A 22,570-nucleotide genomic window follows, 5' to 3' on the forward strand; every position below is an offset into this window, starting at 1 on the left:
GTTCATCCAAGCTTTTAGTTTAATAATGTCTGGCTTCAAGCAGTTATATGATGCTGTTTATGTCAGTGTGGCCTGAAATGTTTTATCCATACACTGCTCAGAATGTCCTCTACAATCTCTCTCTCTCTCTCTCTCTCTCTCTCTCTCTCTCTCTCTCTCTCTCTCTCTCTCTCTCTCTCTCTCTCTCTCCTTGCTTCTCTTGCTATGAAAATTAAGAGCTTCTTTTTTTTTTGGCTTGCCATGAAAATGACTGGTGCATGTAGTAATTTCTATAAAGGTTACATTAAAAAACAAGACATGCAGAAAAGACCTCAATTTACAGAGAAGTAAACAGCCTTTAAAGGGCAGTTATCCAAATCATTAATTCAGGCAATCAAATGACTTAATTACCAGAAATTCATCAGATGAGCTTAAAGGTCAAAAAGTGACACCCCGGCTGCTTCCTTCCTCATTCGGCCCAGCGAGCCCCTCATTCTCGTTAAGCTAAATGGCCTCACCCAGGGTTTCACATTCAAAGCGTCTGATTAGAAAAATGTGGTCCTGATGCATGGACTTTTAATTTGCTGCCTACTCGCACACACACAAACTTATCCTCCTCGCCACCCGGCTGTGGTTTATCACCTATATGGCTGTAGGGTCTGGGGTTCAAATAAACTCCACCTCTCCTACTGTGGACTGAACACAAAGCTCAGGTTCTGAAATAAATGTAGCTTTTTTCCTGTGGGAGACTAAAGACATTTCCGGTCTCTGGTGCATCATGAAGAGGACAACTCAAATATAAAGACCAATTCTTTTATTGATTCATTTTCCAGAGCGTCATAGACGACCGTGGATTTGTCCACCCATTGTATAACCTCTATTGACAATGGACAGAAAAGGTCTACACACCCCTGTTAAAGTGACAGGATTTTGTTATGAAATGAAAAAATGAAACCATAATAAATGATATCAGAACCTTTTCCACCATCAATGTGAAATTACAACATATAAAAATAAGTGAAAAACAATCAGAAAATATAAAGTGGAAAATTAAAAAAAAAAAAAACACCAAACACTATAGATGGAATTACCTGGTTGCATAAGTATGCACACCCATAAACTGACACTTTAAACACATCCATAAACTGAAACTGATCACCATTTTATTTTATGATACCACTCATTCTTTTTGGGTAACAGTCTGTCAGCGTGGCACATCTTGCCTTGGCAATATTTTCCCTTTTTTTCTTGCAAAAACATTCTACATCCATCAAATTGTAAGGGCATCTCTTGTACATAGCCCGCTTTAGGTCAGCCCACAGATCCAAAATGGGTCGCTGGCCTGGTCATTCAAAAAATCTTTAAAAAATTTTTTTTTTATTGATTTGAATGTATGCTTTCGGTCACTGTCATGCTGAAGTGTGATATTTCTTTTCAGCTTTAGCTTACTATCAGACACATAAAGTTTTTACACTAAAACCGACTGAGATTTGTAGCTATTCATGATTCCCTACTCCTTGATAAAATCCCCAAGTTTGGCTGAAAAAAGCAGGCTTTAAAGCATGATGCTGCCACCACCATGGTCTTTATTTGGTGATGTGATTTTCTTTTTTGCACCAAACATATTTTGGAATTCTGGAATTATTAGACCTTGTGAAATTTGCCTCATCAGTCCATAATTTAACTTGGATTCATTTTCTCATTTTCAGAATAACTTGCCATTTTAACATAGGGGTGTAGAATTTATATATAGAAATATATTTCATATATTCTTAAATGTTAAAATATATTATAGGTAATTAGTTTCAGGTCACTCTCTATCTTTGTATTAATGACAGCTGTATATAAACTGGAATGTATCTCTCTTCTGGCTGTTTAGGGAACCTAAAGAAAGGCAGGGCTGATGTGGAGACGTCTACACTAGCTGATAAAGTCACACCAGACCTGCTGCTACAGAACACAGAGGTACATCACACAGTCCTGCTGGAAGCTGATGACAGATTGATTGATTGTCCACTTCATAATAAAGGATCCTGTTTAGTTAAAAAAAAAAATCAGGATAACAGCCAAGATAATACCAACTAGGAAAAAATAAATGAATTACGGAAAGGAAATGTGCATATGTTTGTTGTCATGGTTACAATATTATACTTGAACAGTATCAAAAGTATTGGGTTAGAAATTGAATTGACAGGAGTTCAAATAATTCACCAAATAAAATAATATACTTAAATGAATGAAAATAAAATCCTTTAGAAACATATTTCCTTTGATCTCACCAATATTACGAAAAAGAAGAAAGAAGATGATGTTCTGCTCCACATTCACATGATTTGAGTTGTAGTTTAGTGTGGAATATGGAGGAAAAGTGTGAGTGCAGTGTGGGAATATTTGAATACAACTCTCTTACACAAAATCTGTGTGCCTGGTTTCTAATAATAAAGCACTCTGGTGTCAAAAATTAAGGGGAAAATAATCACTCTGAAAAGAGTTTGGTCTTTCTAAAGTAGAAGCCTCTCATACTGAGAGTTTTTTTTTTAAGTGAGACAAACCTACTGTAAGAACATTTAAGGTTTCATTTTTTTCCCCAAGAATACGGTAACTTGAATATTTACTTGCACAGAAGAAATCCACGAGCAAGAGTGAAAGAGAAATTAATTTTTTATTTGAATTTTTTTTTTTTATTAAAAATGAAACTGGGACATGTCAGAAATATAACTCTGTAGATCTGAGTAGTTTAATTAAAAAGATACAACTCTTTTTAGACACACAGCTAATAGGATATGATGCAGTTGAATCCTGAATTCTAAATTCTGATTGGTCAGAATGAATTTTCTCTAAAAGCATGGCTTTAACTGGTAGTGTTAGCTGTAACTCCCTTTTTTAAATGGCAGTAGATATGTACAGTTGACTTACACAAGGATGTTCGATATACAGTAAACAGATTTAACAACAACAAAAAAAAAAAACTACTATGGCATAAAATGCATACAAATGTAGAGATGGTGATGTTTTTATGTATTTTTAGAGAAGCTTTCATGAAAGGAGTCGCCACTGTCAGAACTTTGCATAGCTTTATATTTTGAAACAATAATAGAGAAGAAAAAGAGAAATAGAGGAGCCTGTGAGGTGATGACACTTTATATCTGCTATAATGTAAGTGATCGCAGGAACAATATTAACTTTACCTTAAATGGATAAAATATACATGCAATTCTTTAATAAATTGATAAAAATAAGCAATGACAATTTGCTGTCGTATAAAAAGTGTGAAACACTCTGGGATGTGCTTTTTCAGGAATTCAGGAATTTCATCACATCACCCCCAAATTATGCAATGTTTATTCTTATTCATGATAAAAAGGCAGATTACATTCTACACTGTAAGACGTCTCAAGATGGTTTAACTAAGAAAAGTTCCCCTCCCCTAAAAAAGTGAGTAAACTCACATGTAGTCAAGACAATGGATTACTTTAACTTTTATTTTATTTCAGTATGTGTAACAACAATTGGAGTTAAATACAATTGAAGAAATACAGTAAGTTAATGTGGCAGTCATGTTTTTACAGTGTACTGTATTACTAACCTGATTGTTCTGGTGCTGTATCTGTGTGTAGGTGCTGTGTCTGGAGTTTGAGTGGAGGTCTGCATTTCATGTATTAGTTCCTCAGATGGCTCACGGTGTGAAGACGTTTCTAAAAGAAGTCTGCAGTAAACTTCTGCAGCAGGAGGAGAGGACACATAGCTCCACCTTGTCTCATAGTATCCCTCTGGCCTGTGTTCCTCTCAGACAGGACGCTGAACTTTGTCTAGAGACAGACATGCCCAAGAAGGTCGCAGAGGCAAGTTTCATCCCAATATGTAATTGCTGTAATCTTAATATACAGCCAAGCTCTAAAAATAAGGTGAAATAACAAAGACAGAGATGCTACACAGTGTCTTTATCGGCCCATGTTAGCTTTATTTAGAAGTCATTAGCTTTCAGTGACACTAGATCTACAGTGACATTGAGCTCCATTCATGAATCTTCCATAGTGACATCTGCTCCGTCTTAGGGGAGTGACGTTCCACAGTTCAGTCCGTGTCCAGCTGTTTCCTGTGTTGGCCCAGGATGTCTCGCCTCATTTTATCCCTCATTGCGATTTTCCCTGTTCAGAGAGCTGCGCGCTTACATTGGTGTGAGGAATTGATGGCCTGTCTCAGCGCCAGCTGTGGGCCTCTGAACTAGGCAGAGTGCATGTCGCCATCGGCCTGCTGTGAACACGTGTGTGTTTAAAGTCGTAAAAGAAACGCATTGCAGATGAAAATGGGAGATTTAACTATGCGCCATCGAGAGCCTCAAATAGGCTGAAAAGAAAATATTTGTAAAGACATACAATGAAATGCCTTCATAAAGAAATAAAACAGTACAAATGGTTGGCACAAATGCAGCAAACACATCTGGACTTTACACGTTTCTGATCAGGGCAGGATCCTCATAGAGGGCTGACTTTCCTTCATGTTGCCTGTTGCACATGTGGTTCTGTGTTGAATAGATAATTTGTGAAGATGAGCTGCTCTGCATGGCAGTTTATTCACTAAAGGAAACTTTTTTTTACTGCTGGCAGCATCATTGTTTCAGAGTTTCTGGAAAGTCTGGAAAAGGAGGAAGGCGTTAATTTTTTTTAAGCTGTAAAAGTCAGAAGGTTTCGAAAATATTGCTGCTCTGTTACATAGATTTGAAAAATTATATATAAAAAAAGAGATTTAAAGGAGTTATTTGTTATTTATTTTTTGCTTTAAATTTTAGCTTCCCTAATACATCTCACTTTTCAGCTTCACAAAAACCCAGATAACCACTGACCTCCACAAAAAAATAAAACATTTATGTTAGATTTTGTTTAGTACTGTGTGTGAAGTAAGTGTTTGGAACTGTTTAGTTTTGTTTTGTTTAATAAATCTGCAGATTCATTAGATTGTCAAATCATTGGTGTGAGTCAAATCAGCTGACCTAAATCAATATAACATGCTTGAAACTGAATCCAATTTAAAGCTCATCTACATCAAAACACCTAATGTGAATGTGCACATGGTTGATGTTGGAGGCAGTGCAACTGGCAGTACAGCACTGGTGATCCTCTTATTTTGTTGCAAACATTTGTATAAAACAGCTTCAGAAATGTTGATCCTGACGCTGAACCACAGCACAAACAAGTGTCAGAATTTGTCCACACTCAAGACCTGTACAACACATTTCCGTGTAGGTCAGTGCTTCGAAATGAGCAGCGCTCGACTCAAAGGTTATGACATGCATTTATGTGCATCCCCTGCTGCCCTGAGACTCTGAGAACCACAACCATTTCTGACACGCATCACAGTGGACCATAAGCAGGTGTCAGTACACTACCACAGGACCGGCTTCAGAGCATAGCCACTCCAAAGGCATTAATACAATCAATATTTTACACTTTCATATTCATACATTCGTGGCTTGCTTCAAATTCCTAGTTGTCCCGCATAATTTTTGGGATAACCATTTATCACTCTGAAATCTTGCCCGAATTATTGAGCACATCGTCATGATGCTGGCTGCACATCGCCCTTAACCTGCTGCCTCACAGTAAGGACCCAAAATTCTGCACCGTTCAAAAGTAGCTGTTAGAAAGTCTGCAACAGAGTATAGCTTTTAAATGTTTTATAGGCTTACAGAGGAATAACCTTGCAGTGTCTGTCCTGTTGGGATCCATATCTTTGATCTGTATTAGTTAAAGGTTCTCGGAGCCCGAGCGGTGGACTTGAGAAAGCCATAAATCTCACAGACACCTCCTGAGTCCTCATCACCTTTGGTTTGAGAGAGTGCCGAGCGTGCGGCTGTGTACTTCCTAGACTGGTTATTGACTAGACTGTCGAACCGGCTCATTGTTTCAAGGCCTCTTTCCTCCACTGAGGCTCCAGGCTTGGTAGGGGCTCTTACGGTGATGTGTATGTCTTTCTCGGACAGCACGAAGTGAAGAGGCTAGGGTAGGTGAGTGCTGATATTTAGTGGAGAATCATGAAGTCACTCCTTCACTCACTTATGCACTGACTGATAGTATTGGAATGTTTCCATTTAAAAAGCATGCCGTTATTGCCTGTGTTCATGAGGCCTCAGGCCATGGTGACTCCCAAAGAGTTTATATATGGTATACACACATGTTTTACTGCTTTCAAGATGTCTGGTGCTATAACTCACTTCTATAGGTGTATAAATTTAGCAGTGAACTCACTGGTACGGCCTGATCCAGTGTCATTCATGCTGATGTGCTCTTCATTCAGTGTGTGTGTATGTGGATAGAGGGAGGGAACAGAGGACTGCTTGGGGTTCTTACTAAGGTTTTAGGCTGATGTCTTCATTTTGTAAAGAGGAGGAGGAGGAAGAAGGGGAGGAGAACGAGGAGGAAGCAGACTGAAAATGTTGTGTGCATGTTCCAATTTGGGGCTGCCTTTTTTCCTGATAACCCTTAGGAGTCTGTTCAAGTGATGTGCCCCCTTAGGCACACTTTTTTTCCAGCATACACACATATTCAAAATCATGCTCTCACTCAGGGCTTGCAAAGAGAAACCTTTCTTTATGACAAATGTGGAAACATGAGATAAAGTATTGCTCTTCTTTCCAAGTGCCACAGGAGAGAAGGCTGCAAGTGTTTGAATTAGGAAATAGCCTGACTTCTCTCACATCCATTTCTGCCCGAGTGATTCAGTCACTTTAATCCAATAGCTGTTGAAATTTTACTTGTGTTAAAGTTCAACAGATCAAATGCAAGTATTTCTCTTCAGTGTTGAATTTGGGCTGTTGGTGTGATTGCGTTCTGTGCCTTTCTCTACTTTAGAGTGTAAAAGAGCTGTCTGAGAAAATGTCGATTTTCTAGAAATATGCTGTATATATTATATAACCCTAATTGTGTCTGTTGGAGGTAATTCAGGATGACTGGTACACTTTTGATAATCATATGCTTGTAAGTGTCTTTGAGTTTGCAAAATCAGTCCCGCAATTATTGGCATCCTTTGTAATGCTGAGTAGAGATGGTTTAGCAAGTCTGTCGCTGCTCAATGTTTGTGTATTCGTCTCTTTCCTGCTGAGTTGCTTTCTCTCTCTGCATTTTCTTCTTCAAATATTCCACATCCTGTGCCAGCTCTATGACTTGGCATATAGCCTGTCTTGACTGCTTACTGAAGCCGGTGTCAAACAGCAGATCAAATCCTTGACTCAGAGCCTAACAGACAGGGGGGTCAACGTTATATAAATATTTTTTACAGCACTTTATAATTTATCAAAATGTATAACACTTTTTAGAGTTTTAGTTGTTAGTCTGTCTGACATAACTGGATAAATTCAATCCAAATGCCAATACATAATTAAATGTATTGCGTATTGAAATGTTCAGTAAAAGCTCTATGCTTCCAATATATAGATAAAAAATTGTTGTACGCATTTAAATATTGAAAGCTCACAAAATTAGTATATCCATGCCTGCAATTTGGTTGAACACTCCTGCTCTAACCTGGTCTCTCCTGGACTTGGGAAGCAAACATGGTTTAATTGCAATCAATTAATTCTAGAACACAAGCAATGAATCTTTGCTTGCATCTGGTAGGTTTGTCCAGGCTGACAATTTCCTATTTTTTTCCCTCGCTCAGCTTGGGTCTCTGCAGCACGTGGAGAATAGTCTGGTCCTGCCCCTGCCTCTTCTGCCCCTGGGCTCCTCTGACATGCTCTAGGCTATCTGTGGCAGCCACTTTAAACATGGCAGGGACTCAGGTAGAGTTGGATGTTGTAATGCAAAGCAAAACAGTGAATTCACTATTTCACATGGCACCTGAAAGAGCTGGCTATGCCACAGCACAAGGAGCTTTTTTTGACAGCTTTTAGGGGAATCAGGCTTGTCCCAGTTCACCCATGCCCAACTCTGTGGCACATATTCTGGCCAAAGCAGTTAATCATGTGCGGGTCAGATTTGGCCACATGCCTCCTGGTAACTACCGGGTAAGGCTTTTGCGTTGTGTGTGGCATGCACTGGTAATACATTAGCATTAAGATTTTGCTGCTAGCAATGGAGCAGTCCCTGCAATTTGTAGATGTTGCTGCACCTGTAAGGGAGCTGATCGACACACCAGTCCTGTTGGTAAGATTCCTGGATGAGGATATGGACTGACTCTCTCCAGCTTGGCTTATCAGTGACACCAGGTGTGAGTGGCTTTGCCTATGAGGACCAGCGTCACTATTCATACCTACTGCTGAAATAATATACCATGGATAGTAAGACTCTATTTCCAGAATCACAAAACCAGCAAAAAAACAAAGAACCCCTGTATACAAGGAATTCTATAGCAGGTATGGTGATCTAAAGGTGGTTTGGGAATGGACAAATGGTCCACCATACCTGCTCTATATATTATATCTCTCCCTCAACTGTCTGCTTAGCCACTGGCAGGAATCTGCTTTTCGTATAATGATTACTTACGGAACTCTACATATCTCTGTTTATTAATCAGGATAATTCTCTCCATTTATGTCTTTGTTTTTGTATTTTGGACATTTTTAATCATTCATATTTTGTCTGTCCTCCCACAGTTCTGTGCAGATGTGATGGAAGAACTGGATTCTCTCCTCCCTTTGGCTGTGGTGTGTAAAGAAGATGCTCTGCTCCCTGTGAGCTCCTGCTACATAGAGGTGTCTGGCCGGGTGAGCTCAGATCTCCTGACCAGACTGGAAGAGAGGGCAAGGGAGGTTCCTCACTCGTCGCCCCTCGAGAACCTTCCTACCATACTGGCCTCCAGCACCTACATCTACCACAGACTGGCTTACTACGAGAGCCAGCTAGGAGACACCAACCGCACGTAAGTGGCTGCTTTTAAGGTGGTTACACATGCTGAATACAACATTAAACTATTTTAATTTTAATTTCTTTCTCTAGAACACTAAAAGTGTAAAAATATGCAGTATAATAATAATATAGATAATATAGATACTATACTATAATATAATATAATATAGATAATCATATTTCTTTTGTGAATGAATTCGAGTGTTGAAGACAAAATGAACAGAAAAGTGATTTGAAACTGGCGTTCCTCATATTACAGCTTAGAGAATCCAGAAACTGTTTAGAAAATATAATTTATTTCACATTTGGAACATTGAATTCATTAATTACTATATTAACGTAAGTAATAAATATGTGGATTGTATGAATTATCGATCAATTATATAACGTGATTTTTTAATTTAGTTCATTAATCATTTATTTTTTCTGCTACGTTTATTGATCAAATACATATAATATATTTTATTATATATTTGTTAATTTTATTGATTTATTAATTAACTTTATATCACAGTCAAAGAGTATTGTGAGTATTCAAAGACAATATCCTTTCTATACTATAGCAATAGCTCATTCACACGGAGGGAATTCAATATAATCGAAGACATAATAATTTCATTTAGAGCCTTGTTTTTCAAAGAAGAAGGTATCATCATAGATGTGCTGAAGTTTATAACTTTAGCTTTTGTTGATTGTTCATCCGCAGGGATCGTTTTGAGCGCATACCTTTTATGAAAGTGTAGTCTTCAGATTTCACCCATTTTAACCCAGTGACCTTTTGTTAATCCTTCAAAGATCTTATATGGTGATTTGAATCAGCTGCTGCCTGCTGATAAAATTATCTGCTTATTACTACAATAAATAACACATATATATATTTTTTTACCTGAAATATAAACTAAGCAAAACGGACAGATGGGCAATCAACAAGACATTTTATTGATTAGTTAGAGGATTTAGCGAGATTTTAACCTTTCCACCTTCATCTGCTGCATGTTTCAAAAAGCACATATGCACTCAACATTAAATCCTTTTCAATTCTGTGGACAATAAAAACAGCAAAAAAAAAAACATAAATAAAGCACATTAAAACAGAACGTTCTGTCTGGAAAATTGAAGTTTAACTTTTGCATAATGTACATAAAACAAGAGACATTTTTGATGGGGAGCTTCTCAATTTATAGTTTGTCCACTGGGTTTTTCCCAGCCAGGGAGATTGCCAGGCCATTGCCAGAAATACTAAAATGCCGTAATTGGATTGTAAAGAATCAGAGCGGGACCTGCGTGAGCCTGCGAGTCCTGACAGAACTATTTATCTGCAAAGGATGTGTGTTTGTTCGAAAACAGATGTTAGCTTGCAAAGAGCCAAAGAGAGGGAGGGAGAGAGAGAGAGAGAAATTAAATACAGAAACGGAGTAGAAGAGAGTGATTGATTCAGACAGCACACGTGGCCTTATGATTTGAGAACGGGTAAGAGACATGGTGGGAAAGAGGGAAGGAGAGGAAGTAAAGAGGTGGCGAATGATTGGCAGGTAATAATCGGGGCCATTTGCTGATATTAATCACTTAATGGCCCTTTGACCCATGAAATGCATGCCTTCTTAAATCTGGCCCTTGTGGCTTTGATGTCTCTGACTGCAGGCCTCTGACTCTGCTGCCCGTCCAGAGGAGTCAGGAAGTGACGGAGGCCGTTCAGGAGCATCTGACCAGCTACTGTGTCCATGTGTGTGCCACCAGCATACTGCAGGATGCCGAAAGTCACTACTGGGCGGACGACAAGTATTTTTACGAGGTACAGATGACACAAACACTTCTGGTTCAATTTAAAATGAGTTCATTTTAATTATAGTATTTTAGCATTTTATATCATTTTAATTAGAATAACAAAAATAGACAGACAGACAGATTTTTATATGAATATTTTATGTTAGATATTGCAATTATGTGCATTCAACACAATTTTTTGTTGAACTTAACAATGGTGCACACACAAAATATTAAAGTTGCTTTGACTGTTCCAGCATTTTTTTAATTTACTGGAAGATAGTACAAGTACCGCAAGGTCTACTGGTTCAATTTTTCAATTTCATTTTTTTTTTGTTGTTTTCCAAAAGGAAATCCCCTTTTGGTCCTGTGATCAAAAAGCAGAAAGTATTTACATTATGGCACAATGTCCAGACATAAGTGAGCCGCCATCACATATGTTTGTAGTATTTTTGTTCACATGGATAAAGTATCTATAGAAGGATTTAATGTTGTCCTATTTGCAATTTTCCAACACTTTCGTATCTTCTAGAATAATTGATGGTATTGTTTGTTGTGACCTCCTACTAGCAGCGGCAATCTGTAACTAAAGGCAAAATTACAGCAGACCATCTGTACAGGAGCAGTCAGTTATGGTGGTCCTAAAACGTATGCCTCCATTAGAGCTTAACCAGACAGTGAACACACACACAACCTTTGAGGGTTGTAGGGCAGACAGGCCTGCTGTGTGCAGGTGTGAGACTGACTGCCCGTGTCTGGGCCCCTGTTGACCCTGAGCCCTGTTCCCTCCTCTCGCCATCTCTCTTTCCTTCTGTCTCTCCATGAATCCACTTCCTCCCATGCCAGGGGGTCAGAGCTCCCTCAGAGTGCTTGTCCGGTGCACTCGTGTGCTCCGGCTTTCAGAGGCTGCTTTTGCTTGGCTCGGCTGTAGTGGAGCTCATCCCAGTCCTCATTAGAAGATGTTGAACATGGCTGTTACTAATCTGTGTTTGGTCACACTGCAAACCGGCAGTGCTGTTTCCTCCTTGCCTGAAAGTAATTAGACTCAAAGGAAATCACTTTTTTTTAAAATTCCCAGACCCTCTCTTATTCTCTCGGAATGCCCATAACTCTTTTCTCATCACACAGTACTCTGCTATCAACCTTGACCTAACCCTTTGCATGAGCCGTTTGTGTTTCTGTCATTTTAGCTGTGTGTGTGTTTGTGTTGGGTCATGTTCTGAGGAGTTCTGATGCTTTCTCCAGATCAGGCCTTCGATATGCCCTGTGTCTCAGTGGGAATGAATGGGCCAGGTGTGGAGTGCAGGTGGTCTGAGCGTGAGCCTCAGAGATACTGGCCTCTTGTTTTTGCATATATTTTTTCTGTCTTCCCTTCCCCTGTTCTCTTCTTTCTCACTCATCCCCTTCAAGTCTTTGCTCAGTCTTGCATGCTTCCTGTAGTTTTAATCTCTAAATTCAGATTGTTTTTCATTGCTTTTTTTATTTCCTCCCCTTTCTCCTCCTCCCTTTTGGAACAGGGTGAAAGGTGTTCCTTCTCTATCCAGATGTGGCACTATTTCCTCTCAGCTTTGCGCAGTGACCTGTGGAGCACCGTTTCCCCGTTATTGGCCCAGCAGACCCTGGCGCAGGTGCTGGCACAGACTCTCGAGCTCCTGCTTCAGCGATACTCCAGAGCTCGGCCCTCCTACAAAAGACACTCTCAGATCAGGTACCAGACAGCAAGTCATCCTTAACTGTCCTTAAAATCACCTGGCAAACTCATCACACATGGTTATGACCTTCCACAGACATAGTCGAGATCTTTTGATCATTTTTTACCATCTGGTTTTATGTCTCCAGGCTTGTCAGGGATAGTAGATAGCCCAGATATAACAAATGGTTCTTATTGCTGATGGTTCTGTTGTTTAAGATAAATAAGGAACAGTCCAACATTTTTTAACATAATCTCTTATTGATGCCATTTGTTGTGTATAGGTAATTAATAAAGATATTAAATTCGACATTTTTAAAATAAAAAACTTAAAACAGAAAATGTTCTGTTTACTCAAAACTCCTTTATAAAGCGTCTAAGAGCAGATGTTTAAGAGCAGTCAATAAATGTTTTATTTAAAATATGTATGTTTTTGACAGTCAGAAATGAACGGACCAGAGCTGGGACTGATTTGGGACTGATTTGTGTTTCTGTGTTAAGAACAAAATTATGTAGGTTTAATCATGCTTGGCTACTTCAGGACCTTAAAGAAAGCATAAAACAGTGTCTGACTCAATCCTTTACCTTAAGACCAAAACTGTTAGATCATGTTATATTAAGTTGTACAGTTACTTTACTGTTGCGCATATTTAAAATGTTAAGCCACCAGCTGCCTTTTCATTAAAGGGTGGCAGTTCTCATCCATATGAATCACATATGCACTACAAATACAGGGCATAATTTTGTTGAGAAGAATCTGGCTTTGAGTTTCTGGAAATGTTCTATAGTTGTGATTGCACATGTAACCAAGCTTGATGGTAATCCAATGCATAGGCCATCACCTGAAAACCACACACTCAGCTACAGTCTAACTGGGTGCAGTCATCCGCACCGCCTCGGCCAGCTCACCATATCTCAGCGCCTTACGAAACACTAGGCTATCTGTCCAGCAGGAACTACAGGCTTAGCAGGCAGTGTTGCATGTTTTAGTGATTGCGCAGGGCTCCGGATTTGTTCAAACAGGCTCCCTTTGTTAGCACGCTAACCCTAGCGCCTGGCTGTGGGCCCTGCTCGGTCATGCTCCATGGGGTCTGGGCCTTATCGAGGGGGGGCTCGCGCGCTGCATTAGCACATAGTTAAAGTGGTTAAAGACTCGGCCAGAGCACGCTCTCCTTCTCCAGCCGGCAGTCGATGAGAAAGTGCAGAGCACAGAGAGGCCGTGGGGAGGAACAAGGGAAGGAGAGTAAGAGTAGAGAGGAAGGTGAGGATGGATGGAAGGTTTGTTTCACGTTTCCCCTGATGCGCATCGCTGCAAGGACACGCAGCTATGAGCTGCTGAGTGCAGGCTGAGCTTCGAGTCATTCACACAGATGGACCTCTGAAACTCATCTTGTTCTCTCTCTTTCTTTCACTTTCCATCTGGGCCAGTGAGGGATGTGTACAGAGTGCATTGTAAAGCAGGAGAAGTTTGATATGGTAATGAAAAGTAAGGTTTGATGAAGGGATCTTAGTGGGTGTCTTGCCTGACCTTTTCTGAGCCTGAGGTTGTGCTGAGATATGAAATGTAGATTAACACCTAAATCATTTACAGTATAGCAAGTCGGAAATATATCAGTTCTTTGGGAAAAACAGACACATGCAATGTAATTTATTTTAATTACTTAGTGAGAATTATCAATGTCGTTTGGATGCACGGATGAATCATAAAATCTTTACAACGTGTTGATTTCTTTAGATTAACTGCAAAAGCACATCTTCTTTTAAAATCAGAAATTATATCAAAGTCAAGTTTCAAGTTTCAAGAGGGTTTTAAGCATCTATATACAAAGAGATACTTGTGCTACAGTTGTACACTCCTACCCAGACCCAGTGCAGAATCAAGGTAGCACTTATGTAGTACATAAAGTATCTAAAGTAAACTAGTGATTGTGGGATTTTTTATAAGATAAAGATACACCACGGCCCAGGGGAAAGATGAGATGAGAAAAATGTGCATCAAGAGTCAAGTGTTATACTGTGCATAGGTCAGGAAGCAAGCAGGTCGTCGAGGTCAGTGATTGATTAACCACCCCTATAGGCTAAGACTACACAGAAACCAACTCACACACACACACAGGCAGAAAAGACACGCGCACACAGCATTAAGGAAAAACTGAGCAGAAGGGTTTTAATAAAGAAATGCAAAATCATAAGGAGTCACTTCTTAACATAAAAAGGTTTGACAGCATAGCGAGGAGGGTGTTGAGTCCTTTTATTGACACGCCATGGAGCTTGAGTAGCCTGAGTATGTGTAGATGGAGGTGGAAGAGTCTGAGTAGACTTGGTAACAACTGTAGCAGTCTGTGTTGAGACATCAACCCCCTTAACAGCAGACGTGTCGCTGGGTTGACCACGACTCTCCATATCCTGGATATAATGAGTAATGACCTCAGTAAAAAGATCAGCAGTAGGTGAAGGTGTGGAAAGGTCGGTTTCATCCAGAAGGTGTGCGACCCATGCAGAGATTGAAGCTAGAACACACCACAAACAGGGCCTTAGTAAGCATATGCAATACATGGCCATTGGGGTAATGAGTAAACCAATGACCACTGCACACCATATTCACAGAGACTGAACAGTAGAAGAACAGGTTTTAATCATATAGAAGAGAACAAGTGCTAGAGTACAAGGAAAATCCATACATACCCATGAATAAGTGTGTTATGTTGAGTTGTGTTAAAGAAGACCCCAGAAAAAGAGAATAAGTCAAAAAGCACATGAAACCAACTTATAAACTCCATGGCCTGATGACGTAGGTCCAAAGTCCATGAGACCGGGGCCCTCCGGATGGAAAATAATGGAAAATTGAGAGGGCCTAAAGCACGGGCAAAACTTTCCAATGTGGAAATAATGGTAATTTCTGAAGCGGGCGAAACTGTGTACGTGAGCGGAATTATGATTGGATAACGAAGGGGGTATGGCAAAAGGGGGGGCATGTCAGAACTGTATATAAGCTTGTTGCAATCAGCAGTGCTTCGGTGCAAGTATCGTCTACTGGACAAACTTGTATCCCTGGTACCAGCTGGTTAATTGCTGTCTATACGACTGTCAATAAACCTACCTCAACTGAATCCAGTCTTCGTGAGTTTGGCTGATCATTTCTTCTTTGAATTTTTACTTAGAACAGTTGTTTAAACTTATAGTCAGATTGCAGGAGCTAGCCTGGGCCAATGTAGGTTGGAGTCGGTTTTCTCCTACATTGTTTTGGCGAGCCAGCCAGGAGAGTCCGCGGGGACCCCCGAACCCCGGACGTGGGGAGCCATAGCGCCGCCGTCCAGACCAGACAACTTTGGCCATCATAGAAAAAGGTAAGCAGAACGCCTGTTAGATCAAAGTATCTGCTATAGTCTTGTGTGGTCTGTACGGCCGGAGCGGCCCCATTTCTGGGACGGATCAGCTCCGTGACTCTCCTAAAAAGAACCTAGTAAGCAGTTCGATTTTATAAAGATCCAAAGGATTTATTAAAGTTTGATTGACTTATAGAAAATCCAAAGGATTGTTAACAAGAAATCCTTGATTATTGAAATCCAAAAGATCTTACTAAAAGTTGTAATTGACTCATAAAACCAAAAAAGAAAAACATTGCTCGTTTTCATGAAAGATATAAAGACTGGATTTGGGAGAGATTATGTGAAGTTTGCAAACATTGATTGGTAAAAAGTGTATGTGAGACCGCGGGTAATAAATGTTTGTGCACATGAAGGTTATTGTTTCATCTGCGGCTACCGCTGTCATTGAGTAAAGACAGGTCTGAACGGGCAGATAGTGTAAGTTAAAAATTTCCCGAGATACCGCTGGGGTATGTTGCAGCACAAAGGTGAATAGAGGAGAAAAGTAGATTCATTGTCTTTATACAGGGAAGAGAAAGAGCAAAGGTGAGCAGAAAGGAGTAAGTGAAAAGGCTCATTGCGGGCTGTCAAGTGAGACAGCAATTTAAGTGTTTGTTTCTCTGTATAAACAGCTGCCCCAGGGCTGCATGGTCGGAAGGATCTGAGATACCGCTGTGAAGGGCACAGGGCTGCTTGGTCAGATCGGTGTGAGGATATTGTGTTAGAAGCTTGTGAGAAAAGCGCTGAAGTGGAATTCCATTGATGTGTATGATTTTTTACGTGTGAAAAAGAAGCTGAAGTTGCTTTGCATTGCTGTATGTGTGGTTTTATGTGTCAAAGGCAGATCTGCATTACTGTGTGTATGTATATGTGATAAGAGTGGGTTTGTGTGGCCATGTGTGATTGCTGTGTGTAATTTTCTATGACAAAAAAGCTAATTTTCATGCTGTGTGTAATTTTCCATGACAAAAAGCTGATTTCCCTGCTGTATGTGATTCCTATGACAAAAAGTTGATTTCCCTGCTGTGTGATTTTGTATGGCTAAGCTGATTTCCCTATATTGTGTTTCCTGATAAATGTTAAAAGTACAGTAGGAATACTGGCTTATCAGGTTTGTAGGATTTAGTGTATTACCAGTGCGTTTCTCAGTGTGTGTAGGAATTAGTCTTATTCACTAACTGTCGTATTTGCTTTTATAACTGTTGATGTATTACTAGGCTGACTGTTGATGTATGTGGACTGTGGACTGTGGACTGCCATAGAAATAGCACTTAATTTGCATATAGTGGCTTACAGCTCATTTAAGTGCTCAGTAATCTGAGCAGAGGGACTCCGAAAGAGCCCCAGTAATAGATTGCAGGAAAAGTGAAAATAATATAGAGATTAAACAAAGATAAGTGTTATACTACGGTAAAATACATTTAATAGGACTAAGACAAAGTAAAAATAGCCCCGAATGACGCTCCACATGTTGGTTCCCTGCTGTGTAGGCATCGAAGAAGGCAATAACGTTAGCATAGCCTCAGAAATTTGTCGCACAGTAGCTCCTAATCATCCAATTGTGCAGCTGTTGTTAGAAAACCCATCTTATGATTTAACAGAGAACAGACTAGAAGGCGATAAGCTACACCTCATAAGATACAGATTAATTAGATCCCACAATCAATATAGACTAGTGATAAGATACGTTGAAAGCATCATTGAACCAGAAGAAGAACCCCTGAGGTAATACTCCAAAATAAAACGTAGGGTTAAAACTGGACCCACATTGAACATAGAATAATCAAGTCGCTTACGTATGACTACATGGTGGTACACCGTTTTAGCATTATACCCAAGTTTTTTGAGATTTGAGGAAGAATATAGAAGCCAGGTCCCCCCAAGAATATTGACGGTATCGGCCGACAGCCCACTAGTGTTACTACTCCTTACCAATCCAGGTCGTGACTTAATAATCACCCAGTATTACATCGAAGGCCGACGTGTTAGAAGATTTAAGCTCCAGGATTTTCCGGGAGGTCACATAGTGGTAGTTACTGAATTTTATGACTGTCTGCAGTGTAGAAACAGTGAAGCATCAGAAGAAAACTAGTATCCAAAGGACGAACAGAGTAAAAATAATTATCACCTGGTACGATTGGCTCCCTCTGGTGGTTGAGAGTCTTGTGGCGGACAAGTTGAATAGTTAATGGCACCACAAGATATACTTATAGAAACGAAAGGCATAAGAACACACTTTTGGGACGAGCGCACATTTAAGGATAAGTGTGGAGTTGAAAGGTGGCAGTCGAGAGAATTAATTGCTGCTAAATTGTGGTATCTGACTAAGTGGAATAACTTGTTGAATTTACAGGTTGAGTTTCCTGAGATTGATTGGACGCAAACGTTCAAAAAACTTTGGGAACCCACACTCCTAAGTCCCATATTACGGAGACTAGTGGAAGATCCTAGTGCTACTAAGGCCACCATCCCTTTGTTTGATTTTATAAAGGATCCAGACAGTGAAGAAGACGAGCCTGCGATAGATTTCAATCAAGCTCGACCTATCCAAAACAACTACTGCTCAGGACTTACAGCAATAGTTACTGTAGAGTTAAGGAGTGTGAATTGGGAGAGAGGATTGGCAGTATCATCATTGATAGATAAGATAAACACATTGTCAGAGGTATATAGGAGGAAGAAACCAGTCAGACCAGCGATAACTGTCAAGCAGATAAACGTACATTTGGTTTGGTCAAGACACAACCAGAACTTAGGAGAAAGAAGCAGCGCCCACAGAGCGCGACAAGGGTGCGTCATGGGGAAAGCAATAACAACAAGTCAGCCAACACCGGCGGAAGTGGTGATTGCTAAACACAAAACAGATGAAAAGTACATTAAAAAGTGTATGATGAAATGGCATGACAGGACACAGGGAGTGTTGCAATGGCCGAAGGAAGGGACATTTAGGCTAAAAAGGTGTGAAGAAGTGAAAGAAATGTTGCGACATTGGAAAGTAGGGAAAGAAGATGATAAGACGAGAGGAAAAAGGATAAAGAGGCTAGAAATACTTAGCTGGTTTGAAGAAGAAGGCAGAGAAATAGAAAGAAGAGAAGAAGAAATACAGAAAGTGATACAGAAGGAAGAAGAGGAAGAAAAGAGACGACAAGAAGGAGACGGGTGCAGTGAGGAAAAGCTCCCACCCTATATGACACATCGTGGACTGCAAACACACAGGAAGCGATACCCAGGTGTAACACAAATGGTGGTGCAAGAAAACGATGAGAAATGGACGAAAATTGAAGGAACAATAACTGGAAGAGTTAAGCTGTCCGGAGACGTAGACGGAGTGGAATCAACAGGTCATCAGGACAGTATAACGGAAGATCAAGATGCACCCATAACAGCTAAAAGAAAGCTGCAGCTGGATGGACTAAGAGAAGAAAGCAACAATTATCTGAAAGAAATAGGTCTCTCCACCAGCACACCCTCGGCACCGGAGGAAAGCGAGATGGAAGAAGAATGTCAAGCTAACAACACCCGAGATGAAGAACACTCCGCAGAACAAGGACGATGGAGAGAAATATCAGAAGAGGAAAGCACCAGAATCAGGACAGCACCAGATAACAATGACACAAGAAATGCAAATGGACTTGTTGAAAGAAGAGTGAAGGGGACACTGTACATAGAGCCAGAAGCCACAGCATTGAGAAGAAAAGAAGATCAACAGATGCAGGAAGAACTGGTAAAGTCACTCAACCGACTGGAACAACAACTGAAACACACTGAGGAAATCGATGCATATGCTAAAAGGACACTGGAGAAAAGTTCTGCAGAAATGGAAAAAAGAATGCGACAAATAGAAGAAGCAATTCAACGAGAAGATGACAACCTAACCGAACTGGAAAAGAAAGAGAATCACAGACGCTGGGAGAGTAACTGGCCCAGTAGTGGACGCCGGAAAGGTCAACAAGAGAAGCCGGAGAGTCCACAACAGAGAAAGTCAGGTAGACCGGTAAGGGCACCGCGAAGATATGGGACAGAAGAAGACCTACCAGCCACTGTGATGGAAGAACCGGAAGTGAGCCAGTGTCCCTTAATAGCAAAGGGAGGAGAAGTGCGTTATGTGCCCTGGTCATTTATGGATATGACTGGGTTAGCAAACCAACTCCCAGACATATGCCAGGGAGGGCAGAAATGGATAACAAAGTTTGAAGAAAAAACAACCGGCCACCTGCTGGCAGTCGGAGATATCAAGGCCATACTGGCCCAAGTGATAGGAAAAAGCAAAGCGACCGAAATATTATCCGAAGCAGGATTGAAGAATACGATGGATTCAGAAAGAGATGACGACTTGGCCTTCGGAGCCTACAGAAATCGCGTGTGGGATGCAATACGTGACATGTACCCCACCAAGATGGACCCAGGTAAACTGGAAGCCACAACAATGGGCGAAGAAGAAAATGCCTTAAAGTTCATCCAGAACTTCCAGACCAAATGGCTAGAAGAGACGGGTACAGCCTGGAACCTGAATGAGACAAACCAAGGCTTGTTCAAAATGATGCTAAAAAGATGCATGCCAGCGGCAGTACAAGAAGCACTAGAAAATGTGGTCGGCCTGAATACCCTACCCTGGGAAACATTTCAAGCTCATCTCGTACATCACATAGAACAACACAGGAAAAAGAAGAGAGAAGCTAAAGATGCAACCGAAGCACTAATGACACAACTATACAAAACTCAACTAGGAGAACTCACCAAAGCCAGAAGAGAGAAAGAAAAATCAGGAAAGATACAAGCCTCACTGCAAGCCCCAACAGTTGAAGCAGCAGTACTGGTACCTGCTACATCAAATATAACTCAGATGGCACCGACCCAGGCACCCCAAGTAACGACACAGACATACATGCAGCAACCTACGCTGCCTCCAGCACAAATACCCCCAGGTACTCAACAACAAATGATGTCGCAAGCAGCTATGCCCCCAATACATGTCCACCTCGGTACTCAACAAGGGGCACCACAAAACCGCCCTATGAGGGGACCAGGCCCGAGACAGGGGCCAGGACGATGGCAAAGATGGGCCCAAGGCCCAGGACCAAGACAGTTCGGGAATCCCCAGGCTAGTGGAAACAACCCACGAACACAAACCCTTGAATGTTGGGGATGTGGTGGAAAAGGACACACCAGAAGAAACTGTCAGGTCAATCCATGGGAAAATCAACCAGGACAGCCAGAACACAGAGGTCAGCAAGGGATAGTAACTGGTCCCAACCAATGGTCAGGACAAGCAGGACCCTGGACAGGGCCTGCAGCGAATTGGAGTTGAGGATGCCCAGAGAAGCCGGAGGGGGAGAACATGCAGTACGTCACCACACTGCATCCAAGGCAGGAACCAACAACTATGGTGTCTATTAACGGTACGAAATCAGTTCCCTTTATGATAGACACTGGTGCCACTTTCTCATGTATAGGACAGGAAGGCTCCGGACTCCCCCTCTCACGTAACTCGATTAAGACTACTGGCTTCTCGGGGACAACACAGATATTGAAATTCACGGAGCCCCAGACCTTAACAGTTGAAGACACCACAATAGTGGCACCACTCTTATACTCACCCCAATCCCCAGTGAACTTACTGGGAAGAGATTTACTGTGCAAACTAGCTGCAAAAATACACTGTAGCCCAACAGGAGTCTGGGTAACTTTCCCAGATGAAACGTTGGCAGGTCAACACCTACTAAAGGAAGCGGACAAGGGAAGGACACAGGATACAGTGTATTGGCTGGAATACATCACCCCTGAAACATCTGGACTAAACCAGACCTACACGAAATGGAAAACGTGGATACAGGCCATGCGGCCAGACTGCAAGGAACCAAAAAGCCCCTTGCATTGTACCTTATACTATGACTATAACAGCGAGAATGAAGAGTATGGACAACTGTGGAATGGATTGATGGAAACAAAACAGTTCGAAATAACGACAACAGATGTGATAATAGGCCCACAAGGAGTAGCCGCCATGACAATCCTGAAGGATGAGCTAGAAACGTGGCATCACATTCCAAGTGCAGCCCCACATGTCTCTCTCATGGTAGCAGAGGGATTTGAATCGAAAGATTTAGGACCAATGGTTAGGGATGCAGCTCAAGTCAGAGAGTGGAAACCGACGCATAATGCTTACATACACATTTCACCAGATGGCAGGTACACACGCCTCGCACAAAAGGCAGTAGATAGCGTGATAGCTACACACACATGGATAGAGAGGCACATGCCGTTGTCAACGCATACACTAGCACTCAGGACAGAGAATGGAGTCGATGAAGACGAGTCACTGCTGGAAAGGGTACCAGATATCTTGTGGACAAAGCATCAGACGGATGTAGGATTCGTTAAATCAGCAGGTCAAGTCCAAATTCAGGTTAAACCCAATGTTAGGTTACCTTATCAACGTCAATACCCGTTGTCAGTACAGGCAAGAGAGGGAATTAGACCTACCATTCAAGGATTACTTGAAGCAGGCGTCCTAATTCCAACTAGCAGCTCTTGCAACACCCCCATATTTCCCGTCAAGAAGCCCAACTCTGACAAATGGAGACTTGTGCATGACCTACGGGCAGTCAACAGAGTAGTACAAGCAGAGATACCTGTAGTGCCCGATCCGCACACCCTCCTGTCCAATATCCCAAAAGACTCAAAGTGGTATACGGTAATAGATTTATGTTCAGCTTTTTTCAGTGTGCCCTTACATCCAAATTCGAGACATCTGTTTGCATTCACATACGAAGGTAAACAGTATACGTATACAAGGCTCCCACAAGGGTATTGTGAAAGCCCATCAATCTTCAACCGTGTGTTGGCGGAAGACTTGGCCTCAATTGACATTTCTAGCATTCTAATTCAGTTTGTTGATGATTTGTTGATATGCAGCCCAACCAGAG

At 41.1% G+C, this 22,570-nt stretch overlaps 1 protein-coding gene across 1 annotated transcript in view; it reads left to right on the forward strand.

Moving 5' to 3' along the window:
* kiaa0825 (KIAA0825 ortholog) overlaps positions 1-22,570 on the forward strand; it is a 131,998-nt gene that overhangs the window by 26,241 nt on the left and 83,187 nt on the right. The window contains exons 6-10 of the mRNA XM_060884382.1: positions 1,859-1,944; positions 3,597-3,821; positions 8,570-8,835; positions 10,464-10,614; positions 12,104-12,294. Of these exons, the coding sequence (XP_060740365.1) occupies positions 1,859-1,944; positions 3,597-3,821; positions 8,570-8,835; positions 10,464-10,614; positions 12,104-12,294 (919 nt within the window). The remainder of the gene's footprint in view (positions 1-1,858; positions 1,945-3,596; positions 3,822-8,569; positions 8,836-10,463; positions 10,615-12,103; positions 12,295-22,570) is intronic.

This window comes from Tachysurus vachellii, chromosome 12 (genome assembly GCF_030014155.1).
Source record: "Tachysurus vachellii isolate PV-2020 chromosome 12, HZAU_Pvac_v1, whole genome shotgun sequence".
Taxonomy (NCBI): Eukaryota; Metazoa; Chordata; class Actinopteri; order Siluriformes; family Bagridae; genus Tachysurus; species Tachysurus vachellii.